This window comes from Canis aureus, chromosome 22, assembly GCF_053574225.1.
Source record: "Canis aureus isolate CA01 chromosome 22, VMU_Caureus_v.1.0, whole genome shotgun sequence".
Lineage (NCBI taxonomy): Eukaryota > Metazoa > Chordata > Mammalia > Carnivora > Canidae > Canis > Canis aureus.
In genome coordinates this window covers 51550099-51564697 of record NC_135632.1, presented here as the reverse complement: position 1 = coordinate 51564697, position 14599 = coordinate 51550099, and the positions used below count along the sequence as shown (strand labels likewise).

The following is a 14599-nucleotide window of genomic DNA, read 5'->3' as shown; positions in this document are numbered from 1 at the left end:
ATCAGTATTAATATGTATAACAATTTAGTATGCAGTTGTAAACTTGATCAGTATGTACAAGCCAAAATGAATTACCCTTTGGCTTCCTTCAGTGAAGAGAGAGCTTTAATTCCAAATATATTCGTTCATTTTTGCTGGCTCGAAAAATTTCCTCGTCATTTAATTCAGGGACATTGGTGACAACTATGCCAACTAGGCCACAAGAACTTTACTTGATGATTCTAAAGGCCATCCTTTCATTACGATAAATGAGTTCACCCAGCACTGTTGATCCCATACACACATACACAAGGTGACAGGAGCACCAGGAGTTAGAGCTTCAGAGTCAGATGGGCCTGGGACACAGCTGAAGAGGCAAGACTATGCAGCCAATGAAGGATGGAACCCATGCTAACTCCCAGTCAGTGCTCATTAACATTTCAATACAGCCCAGAGCACAGGAAGGCCAGGCCTCTCCTTAAAACTTACTTAGGCCTCCAGGCCTGTGAGGCCCATTTGGCCTCACCTGGCCTCAAGGTCAGAAATGAGAATGCACACACAGGTGTGGGGGAGGGTAGCCTCACCGCATTTCTGCTCTGAGCTGAGTTGCATATGAACTCCCCCTTTGCCCAGCCAGGAGCTACGGCTGACCTTCCCTCTGGGGACAGAGAGGGAAACCTCAAATATGAATCTCAAAAATCTCAGTTTTCAACTGTAAATTATGCCCACAATATTCAAAACATCATTTGGGGTCAGGTATCTAAAATCTCTTCCTATAATGTAAACAGAAATCTTAGAACTAAGGCTAACCAGCTACTGCAGAAGCCAGTTGACCATGTGTCCCCCAATCTCAGGCTTCTGCAAATCTTCTCTACATGGAGGCCTCGGGCCCTGAACTCTACTTTAAAATACATCAGCTGCTTTATTATTCCCAATCTGCTTTATGTACTATACCTCACAGATGACAATGCTGGACTTTAAATAACTCTTATACCAACCAGTGACACCAGAAGGAAAGGAGCTGAGCCAGTGAGCAAGGGTGGGGCTACTCTGATTTGTGGAAGCCAACAGCTGATGTGCCCTGTCCTCCACTGAGACACATCTACCAACCACACTACCACAGACGTTTTGCTACAGCTTCCTATAGAGCAGGTCCTGTGGGCACGCTGCTTGTTCTATCAATGTTAACTTTGCTCCCCGTGAAAGACTGCTCTCCAGACTGAGCACACCAAAATCCAATCTGACTGGCCAGATAGCCACCTTGTAGGATTCAAACAGATGAAACAAAATGCCCACATGGTGATGGTATAACTTACCTAGGTAGCAGATATCAACCAGTGACCTGAAGTCTAGCATTGCCAACCCAATTTTACCTATTTTAAACTTAGAGCTTCACCCGGACTCAGAGGGAATGACTCTGACCCAGAAGGAAGCTGTGACATCACCTAATGTTAGTCTCACTGAGAAAATGTAAAAGTTAAGTACCCAGGATTCTAAGACCTACCAGAATCAGGACTGAAGAGAAAAAATAATAAAGGTCTCAAAAACTGAGCAAAACCAGTCAAAATTCTAACAGTCTTGCCCAGAGTGCTCTAGAGCTTTCCCTGGCCATGTCCCACACCTCCTCACTAGCTATACACAGACCCTCAGGGATTCAGCTCTACTGCCCTCCTACAGGTATCCACCCAGCTTAGCCCCTCTTTAGGGTACAAGTGGGCCCCAACAGTGATGAGTGCCCCACCACTGCCACAGGGACCACTTGTGAAGCTTAAAACCACAATGATGCCAGGCCACTCCAGAAGACTGGGAACCCCAGAGGACTTTTTTTTTTTTTTTAAGATTTTATTTATTTATTCATGAGAGACACAGATTGTGAGGCAGAGACATAGGCAGAGGGAGAAGCAGGCTCCCTGCAGGGAGCCCAATGCAGGACTCAAAACCAGGACCCAAGGGTTGCGCCCTGAGCCAAATGCAGAGCTCAACTGCTAGCCAGGTGTCCCACTCCAGGGGACTTGGATGTGCAGCCAAGGTCCAACCCCTGGGCTGGGCAGTGATCACCACAGAGCCGGGTCCTGGGAACACCACCCTGCCTCATCTCCCAGCTTCCCCAGCAGATTCTGAAGTCAGAGTATGGGTCCTGACTCAGCAGTGTGCCGGCACTGTGTGCCCAGGGAGTCACCCTCACCCCCAGCCTCAGTTCCCCCCTGTAAAACAAGTTTATCTCCTCCCATCAGTAAGAGGTCAGTGTCTGTGAAAACACTTTCTAAACTACTCTGCTAATGTATGTTGATGATAAACATCTTAAAACGGCAGTACCTGAGTTCCACTGGAGTTTTTGTAATAGATAATAAAGAAGCACACAATGAATGAATCACTTGATTTAATTTTAAAAGCATGTTAGTAATTCACATTAGAACAAATCTGCATGATGTTTACAACAAAAGCATATCACATATTTAAACCTAATAAGGCTATACTTTGCCCCTCACCATGGCAAATTACCAGATAAAACATAGGAAATGACACTGAGACAGAAAATCAACATCTAAGTAAAAATCAAGACTCCTTTGCTGAACACTGTGAAAAGCAACTTACCAGCTTCTTTGCATTGGTAAAAAGCAAGCACTAAAAGCAAAGCACTTTGTTCTCAATCAAAAAGTCAACTTATATATGCTCCACACGCTTTAAATCGTTTTTTATGACAAAATGATCAGGTTTTACCTTATTCCTGGACAGCTAATAAATGGGTTGCAACATTATCTATTAAAAAGTATTTAATAATCTATACTCAACTTTTTTTCCTCTAAAGTAACATAAGTAACATTGAGTCATCCACCTAATACATTCTGGGTCACATCAACTGGACTGAAGCTGATCTGAGTCTGTCCTACTGCTACTGCAAAATAAAGGCATCCCTGAGCAGGCAAAACAACAAAATGAGCCAACTTCCAGATCCCGACTCTTTCCCCTAAAATGAGGCCAGATCAGCACGGGGGAGGGGGATGGCCACTGTTGGGAAAGGAAGCAGAGGGGATGCTGCCAGCCAGTGCAACCTGACACACACAATGCAGATGTTACCACAGCTATCAATCTTCTCCCAACTGTAGTATCATTACCTACGTAAAATATTTCCTTATCAAGTAACTGAAAACCATTCCAGACACAGGGTCTTCTGGGCTCTCACAAACACCCAGGACAGAGAGGAACAGATACCAGCCCCATTCTGTAGGCTGGAACAGGAACACAATATAGTATCAACTTGCCCAAGGGCGAGCACTGCCAGGAGGTGATGGCCAGAGGTGGCTGCCCTGTGAGGGACCCTGAGCAAGCCAGATGGACTGAACTGCTTGTCCCTAAGCAAGGTCCTGGTCAAAATGATCCTCTCATATCAGCCCTCAATGGAATCAAACTCCAGTCACAATTAATATAATTACATTACAGGCAACACCATCCAAAGAGGGTAATGACCAAGTCAATTTAATTATCATTATTATATGAGTCCCCTGACAAAATTAGGACCAGTGTGTAGACATACTTATCAGAAAATACAGCAAACTTCAAGCTTGTGACACTCTAGCAAATGACATTAACATGTGCACCGTTCACCTGTTGGTCTAGAGGTAAAGAGCAAAGGTGTGTCAACAGGACTCCCCTAGATTCTGCCCTGTAGTACCCAGCTGCTGGGTGGTAGATTGTTCAACAGAGAGAAGTCCGGCAGGTCCTCTCTGAGCTGATGGGATCAACATGCTTCTTTGTTTTTTTTTTTAAGATTTTATTTATTTATTTATTTATTTATTTATTTATTTATTTATTCATTCATTCATTCATTCATTCATTCATTCGAGACACAGAGAGAGAGACAGAGACACAGGCAGAGGGAGAAGCAGGCTCCATGCAGGGAGCCCAAAGAAGGACTCGATCCAGGACCCTGGGATCACACCCTGAGCAGAAGGCAGACGCTCAATCACCCAGGCGTCCCAATCAACATGCTTCTATGCACTTACTCAGGTCCTTGCCTTTAAATGGTTGATAGGGACTCAGGAGTCTTGAAAACCCTCTGGTTCAAAGTGGGGCTGAACTGGAGTAAGCTGGAGGGTATGAGCTACGGAAGGGAATGTCCATGTCCCACATAACTCTGGAGAATACAGCTCTATCACTTGCACAGCTCCACCCACTGGCCTAGACACATTTCTGCACTGAGCTCTCCTTGCCCTTACTGTGCCACTCCCCCCAAAGACCAGTATTACCCCATTTTATAGTAAAGATACTGAGGATGGCAGGACAGGCCAGTAGCAAAAACAAAATCCCTGGACATCTCATCTACTGCTCTATTTACCAAACCCTGAGGCCTATTATAAGTGCATGGAGTCTCCTAAGTCCTAGAGAATCACTGTACTTAGATTTTTTTTTAAAGGGAAAATGGTTTAACATGTACTTATTATCCTTGTGGCATATTATGCTTCCATCTAAATGCAATATCCAACCCAAGTGAGGGGTATCCTATAGGAGCCCAGATATCCACAGGGTCTCACCATCCACTTCCAAGGACCAACAGGTGCAGGTAGAAAGGGCTGTGTGCATGGTATCTCCTGGACCAAGAGTGGTGCCCAGTGTGAGGACTCCTGGCACAGCCATGGTCAAGGCTGCTAGACAGACTGGAGGCTGAGTCTGCAGAGGAAGGGGGCCCTGAAGGAGCCCAGGTATAGGTGCCCGTTGTACTCGTGCACTTCGCTGACGTAGGAGGCCACCTGCCCAGTGGGATCGTGCAAGCTTCTCCGGAAGGCCCCGCTGTTGCTGAGTTCTAGTACGAGGCTGTACCGTGGTACAAACTTCATCACAGTCTCCTGACTAAACAGCTGGGAGGGAAGCACAGTGTGAGGAGAGGTTAATTTCTGACCAAGAGAGCAGCGTGAGCAGATCAGGCCTTTACTCAGTTGAATTTTGTTTTTCACAGATGCCATATCCCCTCACCATCTTGTAAGGACCCAGCTCCTCCAGTGACAGGAAAGCTGCACAGAACAGAGCCAGGTTAAACCAGCTCCCTGCCCCTGGCAGAGGGCCTGTTGCTCTGCAGGCCTCTCCCACTTCTGCCCCCAGGCAGAGCAGGCCAAGGAGACTCCTGTCACCTGCATCCAGAGCAAGGCAAGCCCAGCACAAACTTTCCAACAGTCCTCTCCATGGTGCCTACCAGACCCAATGCAGTGCCACTCTGGATGACCTGGCTGAACTGAGAGAAGGATTTAGGGCTCCTCACATCCAAGGAAAACATAACATTGAAGCCAAGGCCACAGTGACGTGGACCCCAGAATGCCAGGTTAAAACCAGCACAGTCTAACCAGAATAAACGCCAAGCCCTCAGGCTAGATATAGAATATTTCATATGTGCAAGGTACAAATGATGGAGATTGTGAGAGTGGTTCATGTTAAAGAGAAAAGACCTGGACAGGTTAAATGAATGTGTCCTTGCCCTCCACCGCTTCCCTGCTGCTGATCCCTGGCAGCTCTATCTGAGGCCAATGTAGAGATAGATGGAGGGAAACACCTCCATGCTGAGCGAGGCACCCTCTAGGAGACCTGTGGCTCAGCTGGGTCAAGGGACACACAGGGCTACTGAAGGGTTTTAAGGAGAGAAACCGGAGAGTGAGATGTAATTTCTGACAGAGCAGGACACCCGGGAGGAAATGATGACAGTATGCTACTGCATAAGGCCAATGAGTGAAAATTAATAGGCAGATGTCTACCTTTTAATGTAAGAGGAAACAGCCAAACAACTGTAAATATCCAATGAATAATGTCTCCTAATCATTGGAAAGGTCTAAACAGTCATACAAGTTGATTATGTTCTAGAAAGTTCTATGGCAATCAAAGTTGATTATAGCTTAAAATACCCCATAAGGCTTCCCATAGCCCATGAAATGCCACCTACTTCAGTGCTAGGTCCTCTCTTCTCTGTTCTCCCCATCTTATCCCCTAAGACATCACACCCTTTCTCCTAGGTTTAAGCTGCTTTCCCAGAAAGCTCTCAAATCTCCACCCCAATTTCCAACCCCTGGTACTGACCCATCTTCACTGGGACTTTCTAACAGCTCTTCAAACTTGTCAGATACCTTGGCTAGGGAGACAGGGCCCCTGACATCATCTGCTGATGCTGAGAACCCAGCCCTCATGCCTGATCCCTTCTCTCCAGAACCTGCAAGCCCGGCACCACCGGGTCTTGTCATGTACTATGTACCACCCCCCACTCCAGGCTCTGCCTCACCACCTTTCCTGGCTGCTGCAGCCTCCTCCACACCAGGCTCTTCATAGCCAGAGGAGCCATGCTATAGGCTGCCCTTCACATACTGGTCTCTTTAAAACTTTGTGCTACATAATGCCCTGAAGTGGCTTATAGGGCCCAGCAAGGTAGGTATGTGCAGAGGCTGGAACCACTTATGGCCCAGACCACAAGTCAGTCCAAGCAGGGTTAGGGAGAGTCCACACTGGGGGAAGGGAGAGGGCAGTAGGGCAGTGGCACAGAATAGGGCCACAGGGGGTGGCCTGGCACAGGCTGGCAGAGCCCAGACAGCGTAAGGAGGGTGTTTACCTGGTGCCAGTCAGCACAGCCATCAATGGCCTCATGTGGTTGAGAAGAAAGGCCCAGCATGGGATGCTAGAGTCCTAGCAGGGGCCGTGTGATGGGGGACAATGGCCACAGATGGGTGACGTTCAGGACATCTGATCAAGCAGGTATGAAGGATAATAGGATCTAGATGTTTCACTATCAGAGAAGGGAAGTACTAATATGGAAGTGGAGAAAACTAGAATCCCGTAGTATGGAACTGGAAGCCAAAATAGCATCTATTATAGTTTTTAATTAAAATAAACAGATGATAAATAAATGAACATGTATAAACATGTGTATGTACACCATATATATATTTGACCCTTGAACAACACCGGTCTGAACTGTAGGAGATCTACCTATATGTAGATTTTTTGGATAAATACAGTGCCATAAATGTATTTTCTCTTCCTTATAATTTTTTAATAATATTCTTTCTCTAGCTTACTTTATTGTAAGAATACAGTATATAATACACATAACATACAAATTATGTATTAATCAAGTGTCTGTTATTGGTGAGGCTTCTGGTCTACAGTAGGCTGTTAGTAATTAGGTCTTCGAGGAGTCAAAGATTATATGCAGATTTCTGACTGCACAGGGGCCAGATCCCCTAACCCTCATGTTGTTCAAGGGTCAAATGTATTTTTATATCTATGAATATATGTGCATATGTTCCCGGCTTTTCTGTTGAGGGGGGCTGGGGGCAGCAATACACCAAAAGCAGTGTGCACGTGTAGCACTAGATCCCTCTAGAAGGAACCAGGGCTCCTGCAGAAGTGGTCAACTACAGAGCTGAGGCATGATAAGCCTGAACAATGAACGGTGCCAGAGACTAAGGAACCACTCCAAAACTGGTAGGGACATGTGCAAAGCTCAAGGACCACCCTGAAGAGACTCCCACTGGCCACAGCCAGACAATTTGAGCCTCAAAATAAATAATGGCAATAACAGCTTATAACCCACTGAAAAAAGGATAGGCAATCATGAGATTATACCGATATTTACTTATTTAGAAAGTACCTCCCCACAAAATACTTTTTAATTAGAAGTGCAAAAAGAATGACTTCACAGTGGGCTTCCCGGTGGCATTCAGCACTGAATCAGGTGGCCAACACTGCCACCACCAGTATGGGACAAGCTGACATCACATGCCTCCTGACAGGACATACTGAGAACACACATCACTTCTGTAGTCTTCCCACCACAGATGTAGAACCTAAATCTAATCATGAGACATGCCAGATGACCCAAATGGAGGAACACTGTACCACATAACTGACCTGTAATTTTGAAAAAGATCAAGACTGAGGAGCTGTCCAGACTGAAGCAGAATAAAGAGACATGACAACTGAAGGCCACACCTCATCCAGGTCAAATATTCTGTTATAAAGGATATCACTAGAGCAAGTACTTGCCCAAACCCTAATGATGACAGGGCACCAGGTAAGCAACTTATTTGCAAATACTTCAAGGAAAGAAGTTCTTTGTATCCTCTTGCTACTTTTCTAAGTCTGATACTGTCTCAAAACTAAAAACAAATACAAATCCTCAATAATTTCAATTACATTTACGGTAAGATCCCACAACTGGCCTGGCCTTCTTCAAAATCCCTGTCCTAAAACAAACAACAACAAAAACCAACAACAACAAATCTGAAAAAACTCAAAAAAGAAAATCACCTCACCATTCTGCCTCGTTCCAGGTCCCAGTGGGAACAGATGCTGGCTCTCAAGCCAACGAGGCAAAAAGAAAGGATGTATTATTTTTGAACAGATGGGGATTTTCCACAGTGACTCACGGAACTTGAAACAAAAAGGAAAGCCATGGGCCAGCCTGACAGAGCAGGTGCCTGCAGCCCCTCCACAGGGCCTAGACACAGGGCCCAGCTCTATGCAGACTCAGTAATTGCTGCCTGGTACCTTCAAGGGCCTTAACTTACAATTATTTTAATATCTACTCAATATTCAATATCCAATACCAATTTCACACATCTATTCAGCCTGTGAAATGGAGCTTGTTGGAAATGAAGATTTCTGGATGATGGAAGTACCTATACTGAGAGGCTCCTCATCCACAGTGTAAAATGTGCAGTTACACTGGAAGTCACTGGGGGAAAGGCTGTGTTAAAGGGTCTGAGTGGCTGGCCATTTGTGAGGGTGGGTGATTTTTTGTTTTTTTTTGTTTTTTTTTTTTTTAATGAAAACGAGTTTGGTGTGTTAAGAAGTAAAAGGTCAAGATCCTATGCAGGTGGGGGTGTATGGCTGACATGAAGGTTTCAGAAGGCAGGAGGAGCCAGGGTGGGTTGGGGGCCAAGGACAGTGGTCTCCATGTGAGGCCGCAGGAAGGCATGCTTGGTAACATTTGAGGAGCGACAGCAGTGTGGTGTGCAGGGCCCCATTTGAAGGCCAAGTTGCAGGGTATATGCAGAGGGGAGAAGGCCTGTGATAGCCATCACAGAGGGGCACGTGTGATTGACAGGACATGACAGTAAGGAGGATGGTAAAAATATCCAAAGAAACCAGAAGGGCAACATCAAAGAGTTCAAGTGTTTCAGTTTACATCTCAGGCTGAAGCATAAAATGTGTTTTAAAGAAGTCACTAAAAGTGGGGTGCCTGGGGCTCAATCGGTTGAGCTTCCAACTCTTGACTCTGGATTTCAGGGTGAGGCATGATCTCAGGGTCTTGAGACTGAGCCCTGCATCAGGCTTCTTGCTGGGTGTGGAGCCTGTAAGATTTTCTCTCCCCCTCTCTCCCTCACCCCTCCCCACTGCTTGCTCACACACATGCTTGCTCATTCTCTATATTAAAAAAAAGTCACTAAAGTACAAAATATAAGCAGCACAAAAATTTTTAGAGCTACAAAGTTCAAAAAAGATGTAATCAGATGCATTTTCATTTTGTTTTTTAGAATTATAGTTTTCATAGTTACCTTAAAAATCATTCTTTTAATATAGGGTCTCTCAGATAAGAAATCCAACATAGAAAACCCAGGGTTGGAGCGAATGGTTGCCATGCCGACCCAGTACCCTCCAGAGCTGCTGGGTCTGATGTTGTCTGGAAATCCAGGCAGGTTCTCCACGAACAGATCAGCCCCTCCCTTCATCAGGCCTGACACGTAGAATCTGAAAAATTCACCCAAGCAAGTGGTGAGCAGTGGCCCCCCAACTTAAGGAAAAATTTTAGTCAAGCATCAAAATGGTCTTGGTTTCCAATTGATTTACAACTGTAAATGTGTCCACCCTGAAGGAAGGCACAGGATGCTGAAAGAGGCCCTCACCAGCCTGGGGCACAGCTAGAAGCAGTAGCAGGGAGACAGTCCACCCCATAGGGAAAGGGACCAGGATGTGTGGTCAGCATTAAATCAAGACTCTCCCAGGCTACAACTTTCAAGCAGGCTGAGATGGGAGAGAAAGAAAAGCCATCCCTGAATTTTACTGCCTCCATTACCACACAAAGAAGGTGCCCTGCCCCATTTCCAATCAAGTAGCTCAACATCTCCTAGCCCAAACCTGGCCGGGCCAGGGCAAGCAAGCTCTGGCACACTCCAACAGCTCGGCAGGTTGCCGCACGCACCTTCTTATCCTCGCCATTGTCGTCTCAGCCACCAGGACAAAGTCCTCCTCAGGAGAAAGCTGCACTCCGTTAGGGAACCGCAACTGGTCCAGTAAAACCTTCACTTCCTTGGTCTCCATGTCATACTCTAGCAGACTGTGGGGTGCCAACAGCAAACACTCAGGTGGGAGAGTCCAGGACCCCTGCCAAGTTGGAGCCTCACTCCCCTCTGAGCCACAGGCAGTGTGCCTATGAAGGGGATCCTCACAACCCAGTGACAAGGCCTCTGGTGGTCCTCTGCCCAGACCTGACTCCAGGCTGCCCCCTGGAGGCCTCTCCCATGCAGAGCAGACCTTAAGCATCTGCCCCCCACTTCTCCCGGCCCCAGTCCGTTTCCTCGCTGAGATGGGAGCTGGTTTAGCACCAGGGAGGGCCCCCATGGCTCCAGCCTCAAAGATGTCCCCCTTGGGAGAGATGCCCTGAAACCGAGGCCAGCCTGGGAGGTGTCACCCAGAGTGCCTAGACCACATGCTCAGATGCACTGGCCTGTTTTAATTTCATTTTTTCAAAGAGAAAGTGAGAGCATCTTGCTCTGTTGTGTTGCATCCATCACCTCTTTCCAGAAGTCATGAAAGTCCTACCTCAAAAGCTGCAATATCATGCTCAGAAATACTCCAATGACTCCCACAAATAAGCTGTGCCGAAGTCACCCTGCCTGATGATCTCACTGAGTAGAAGATCTAAAATGAACACTCACCGCCCATCATCCGTTCCCTCCATAACCAGAAGCAGATAATCTCGTCTCTGCCATTTGCTGCTAGAATCCGTAAAATAAATCTTCTTCCCATCCTGAGTGATTGTAAGATCATTCACAAAGGACATTTTCCTCCCCTCAATGGGTATCTCAGAGGAGACGAGCAGTTTCACTTCACCTGAAGTAGGAAAAAAGGAAAGGGAGGAGACAGGGAGTGTGGGAGGAGCAAAGAAGAAAAGAAAGAATGAAATAATGGAAGAAAGAAGGAAAGGAGGGAGGAAAAGACCCGTTTTCATTCTAAGAACCTATATGTCAATAATTTTAAAGTCTCAATCAGCCTACCTGATTTAAAAGGAAAAACTAAAATGAGCTTCTTCCCCATGTCATATGCCAGTAAATTTATTCCCTCTCCCAGTAACAAAGTGTCTTTCTTTCTTTCAGCTGTTAAGTGATGAATGTTTTTACATTGACTTCATTAAGGGCAGAATCCTTCCTATAAAGATGAGGCCCTCTTTCTTTTATTGAGACCAACTGATTTTCAAAAATCTATTAAAACTCTTAGGTGAAAGGCAACTAACTATTTTTTGGTTTGCTTGAGGGAAATACAAATTGTTCCATTTACCTGGTTTTAAATACAGAAATAGTGACAGCTTTTAAAAATAGAAGAATAAGGGATCCCTGGGTGGCACAACAGTTTAGCGCCTGCCTTTGGCCCAGGGCACGATCCTGGAGACCCAGGATCGAATCCCACGTCGGGCTCCCGGTGCATGGAGCCTGCTTCTCCCTCTGCCTGTGTCTCTGCCTCTCTCTCTCTCTCTGTGTGACTATCATAAATAAATAAAAAATTTTTTTAAAAAAGGAGAATAACCATGTATGGAGTGCTGCGCTATCTCTATATACAATCTCATTTATACCCTCACATAATCCCACAAGGCAGGCACTACCATTAGCCCTGTTTCATGGATAAGTAACCTGTGCACAGAGAGGTTAAAGCACCTGCAGGGTCACACAGCCAACAAATGACAGAGCGGTGCCACCCAGAGCCCCCAGGCACCCCCCAAGATGACAAGTTCTCCTGCTGAAGCATGTACAGAGAGAAAACTAGGAGGACATGGACAAAGAACAAAGGAAAAGACAGACACAGAAAAGAAACAGGAAGGGATCCCTGGGTGGCGCAGCGGTTTGGCGCCTGCCTTTGGCCCTGGGCGCGATCCTGGAGACCCGGGATCGAATCCCACGTCGGGCTCCCGGTGCATGGAGCCTGCTTCTCCCTCTGCCTGTGTCTCTGCCTCTCTCTCTGTGACTATCATAAATAAATTTAAAAAAAAAAAAAAAAAAAAAGAAAAGAAACAGGAAGACAAGACAGAGAGAGACACCGAAAAATAAAGACACGAAGAGGAGTTCTAACCAAACATTTTGAGGAATAGACCCTGTGGCTAAAAAAACAGGAAATTAGGATATTGACCAAATGCAGTCATGAATTCCATGGCCGCTGATATGTGCAGACAACACTTCCAGTACTATTCAATGGATTAACAAATATTAGAGAGTCTCCAGTAGTCTGAACAAATTCCATTGGATCCACTTATGCACTTATCGTTTAAAACATCTGAAATCATCACAGAAGAAAATAAGGCATTGTTACATACGTTTCCAAGGATTTACTTCAAATAGTCCCTTATATGCATCAGCCACAAATAGGGTTCCATTGGGTCCCGCCCGGATACCCAGGAGCCTCCCACAAGCAGGCTCATCATCTCGGGTTTCTAGGGAAACAAATGGGTAGGAATCAGTGGCTGGTCCCAGATTCTACCTATGCCTCCAAGTATTTCATCCATCCCTTCCCAAATACACATAGTGCTATTCAAAACAAAAAAGCCCATGGCATTAGACACAGACCCACCCCCTAGTATTCCAGCCCCCTCAGAACTCATGACAACTGCCTGATGGATCCAGAGGGACCACCTGAGAATATGGATCTGAACATATGAACGACAGCTGGTACCCAAGAATCGCATTCCCAAGACTTGAACAGTTAACTCGGGGACTTCATCAGGAGCCAGGGCCCAACTCTAGATAGAATTCCCCCAGGGCCTCAAGAAATGGTGAGTTTATTTTATTATTTTTTTTTAATTTTTATGTTTTAGAAATGGTGAGTTTAATCCCAATAGTCTGATCTGAACACTGTGCTCATTTAGGGTCTTAGCAGTTTTCCCTCCACCTGGCTTCAAGGGAGAACTACTATTTTATTCCTCAAATTACTATCTATACCCTTTTAAACCTGTGGCAATACAAATTTATTATAGGTGTGTTTACTGCAGGGCTCTATATGCAAGGGTGCTTATGTAAGCTGCAGGGTACTTTCTGTGGGGCACTTACTGCAGGGTTGCTTACTGCAGGGTGTTCAGTCCAGGGTGCTTTCTACAGAGGTGCTTACTGCAGAGTGCTTTCTATGGGGTGTTCACTGCAGAGTGATCTAGTGCAGAGTGCTCTAGTGTAGGGTGCTTACTGCAGAGGTGCTCAGTGTAGCATGCTTAACTGCAGGGTGCTTTCTACAGAGGTGCTTTCTATGGGGTGCTTACTACAGAGTGCTCTAGTGTAGGGTGCTTTCTGCAAGGTGCTGACTGCAGAGTGCTCAATGAAGGGTGCTTTCTGCAGGGGCACTTACTGCAGAGGTGCTTACTACGGAATCCTTACTGCAGGACATTTACAGTATCGGTAAACTCCCAAAATAGAGTTGAAAAGGCAGCTTGAAAAAACGAATATAGAGTATGATTCCACCACAAAACCACAGTACTCATGAACAAAAAGAGATCTGAAAAGCTATGCACTAAAATGAAGACTCTGAGGTGACTTTTAACTTTCTTCTTTGTACAGTGAAAATGCATCAGGAACAATGTTTCCGCATGCAAGTAATAACATAGCCAACTAACCAACTACTCTTCCATAGCAGCACTCTCACAATAGCTATTAATCTTCAAAGTTACCTCAAGTGTGTACACAGGCCACTACGGAATGGAGGGGAGGAGGGGGTCCATAAAGTAACCAGCAGGTGTGGGCCACTGCCTGGCTGGCAAATTGCACCTGCACAGTCACAATCAGGTACCATGAGGTCCAGGGACCACATGGCAAATGAAGAGCTGGTGGTAATGCCCAGGTCAGACTCTATCTGCTAGGTGGTCAGGAGCTCTATTTCTCCAAGGGTGAACCTGACTTCTAGCTCCGCACAGCCATTCAGCACCTTTCTCAGTGATGGCAGACATACGGGGGAGGGTTGGCAGTCACTGACTTACTGCATGGGCCTGAACCAAACCGGGCGATGGTCTCTACTTCACCATTTTCAAGTTTTACAAGCCGGCCATCTGCTGTACCAGTAAACATCACATCTGTTTTAAAAAATAAAAAGGAATGAGAGAGTTACTAGATTTGCCTAAGAACTGTGATCATACTGCCTTCTATAGCAGAGGTGGCTTGTTTGTATTTTTCGTCTCTAAAAGAAAACGGCAGCTCTGAAGATGAAGGAAAAGTGATGCCTGAGTCCTTAAAGCACACAGTGATAAAGCCATGGGGGCCTGGGGCACTGGCATGTGGATTTGAACCTGACACTCGAGCAAGGGTACAGAGATGCCAGTCTGAAGAAAACTGTGAGGATTTTCCACTCTCAAAAGAGCATGGACTCTCAGGCTGACACTCAGCACTCAGGGAAATGT

General features: G+C 45.9%; 1 protein-coding gene across 1 annotated transcript in view; it reads right to left on the bottom strand.

The window, feature by feature from the left end:
- Nucleotides 1-2342: 2342 nt before the first annotated feature.
- The window catches only part of APMAP (adipocyte plasma membrane associated protein), a 35040-nt gene continuing 22783 nt past the window's right edge, over nt 2343-14599 (bottom strand). Inside the window, exons 4-9 of the mRNA XM_077866047.1 lie at nt 14183-14275; nt 12539-12655; nt 10893-11067; nt 10157-10291; nt 9513-9705; nt 2343-4835 (exon numbers count right to left, since the gene is read on the bottom strand). Of these exons, the coding sequence (XP_077722173.1) occupies nt 4626-4835; nt 9513-9705; nt 10157-10291; nt 10893-11067; nt 12539-12655; nt 14183-14275 (923 nt within the window). The 3' untranslated portion in view covers nt 2343-4625. The remainder of the gene's footprint in view (nt 4836-9512; nt 9706-10156; nt 10292-10892; nt 11068-12538; nt 12656-14182; nt 14276-14599) is intronic.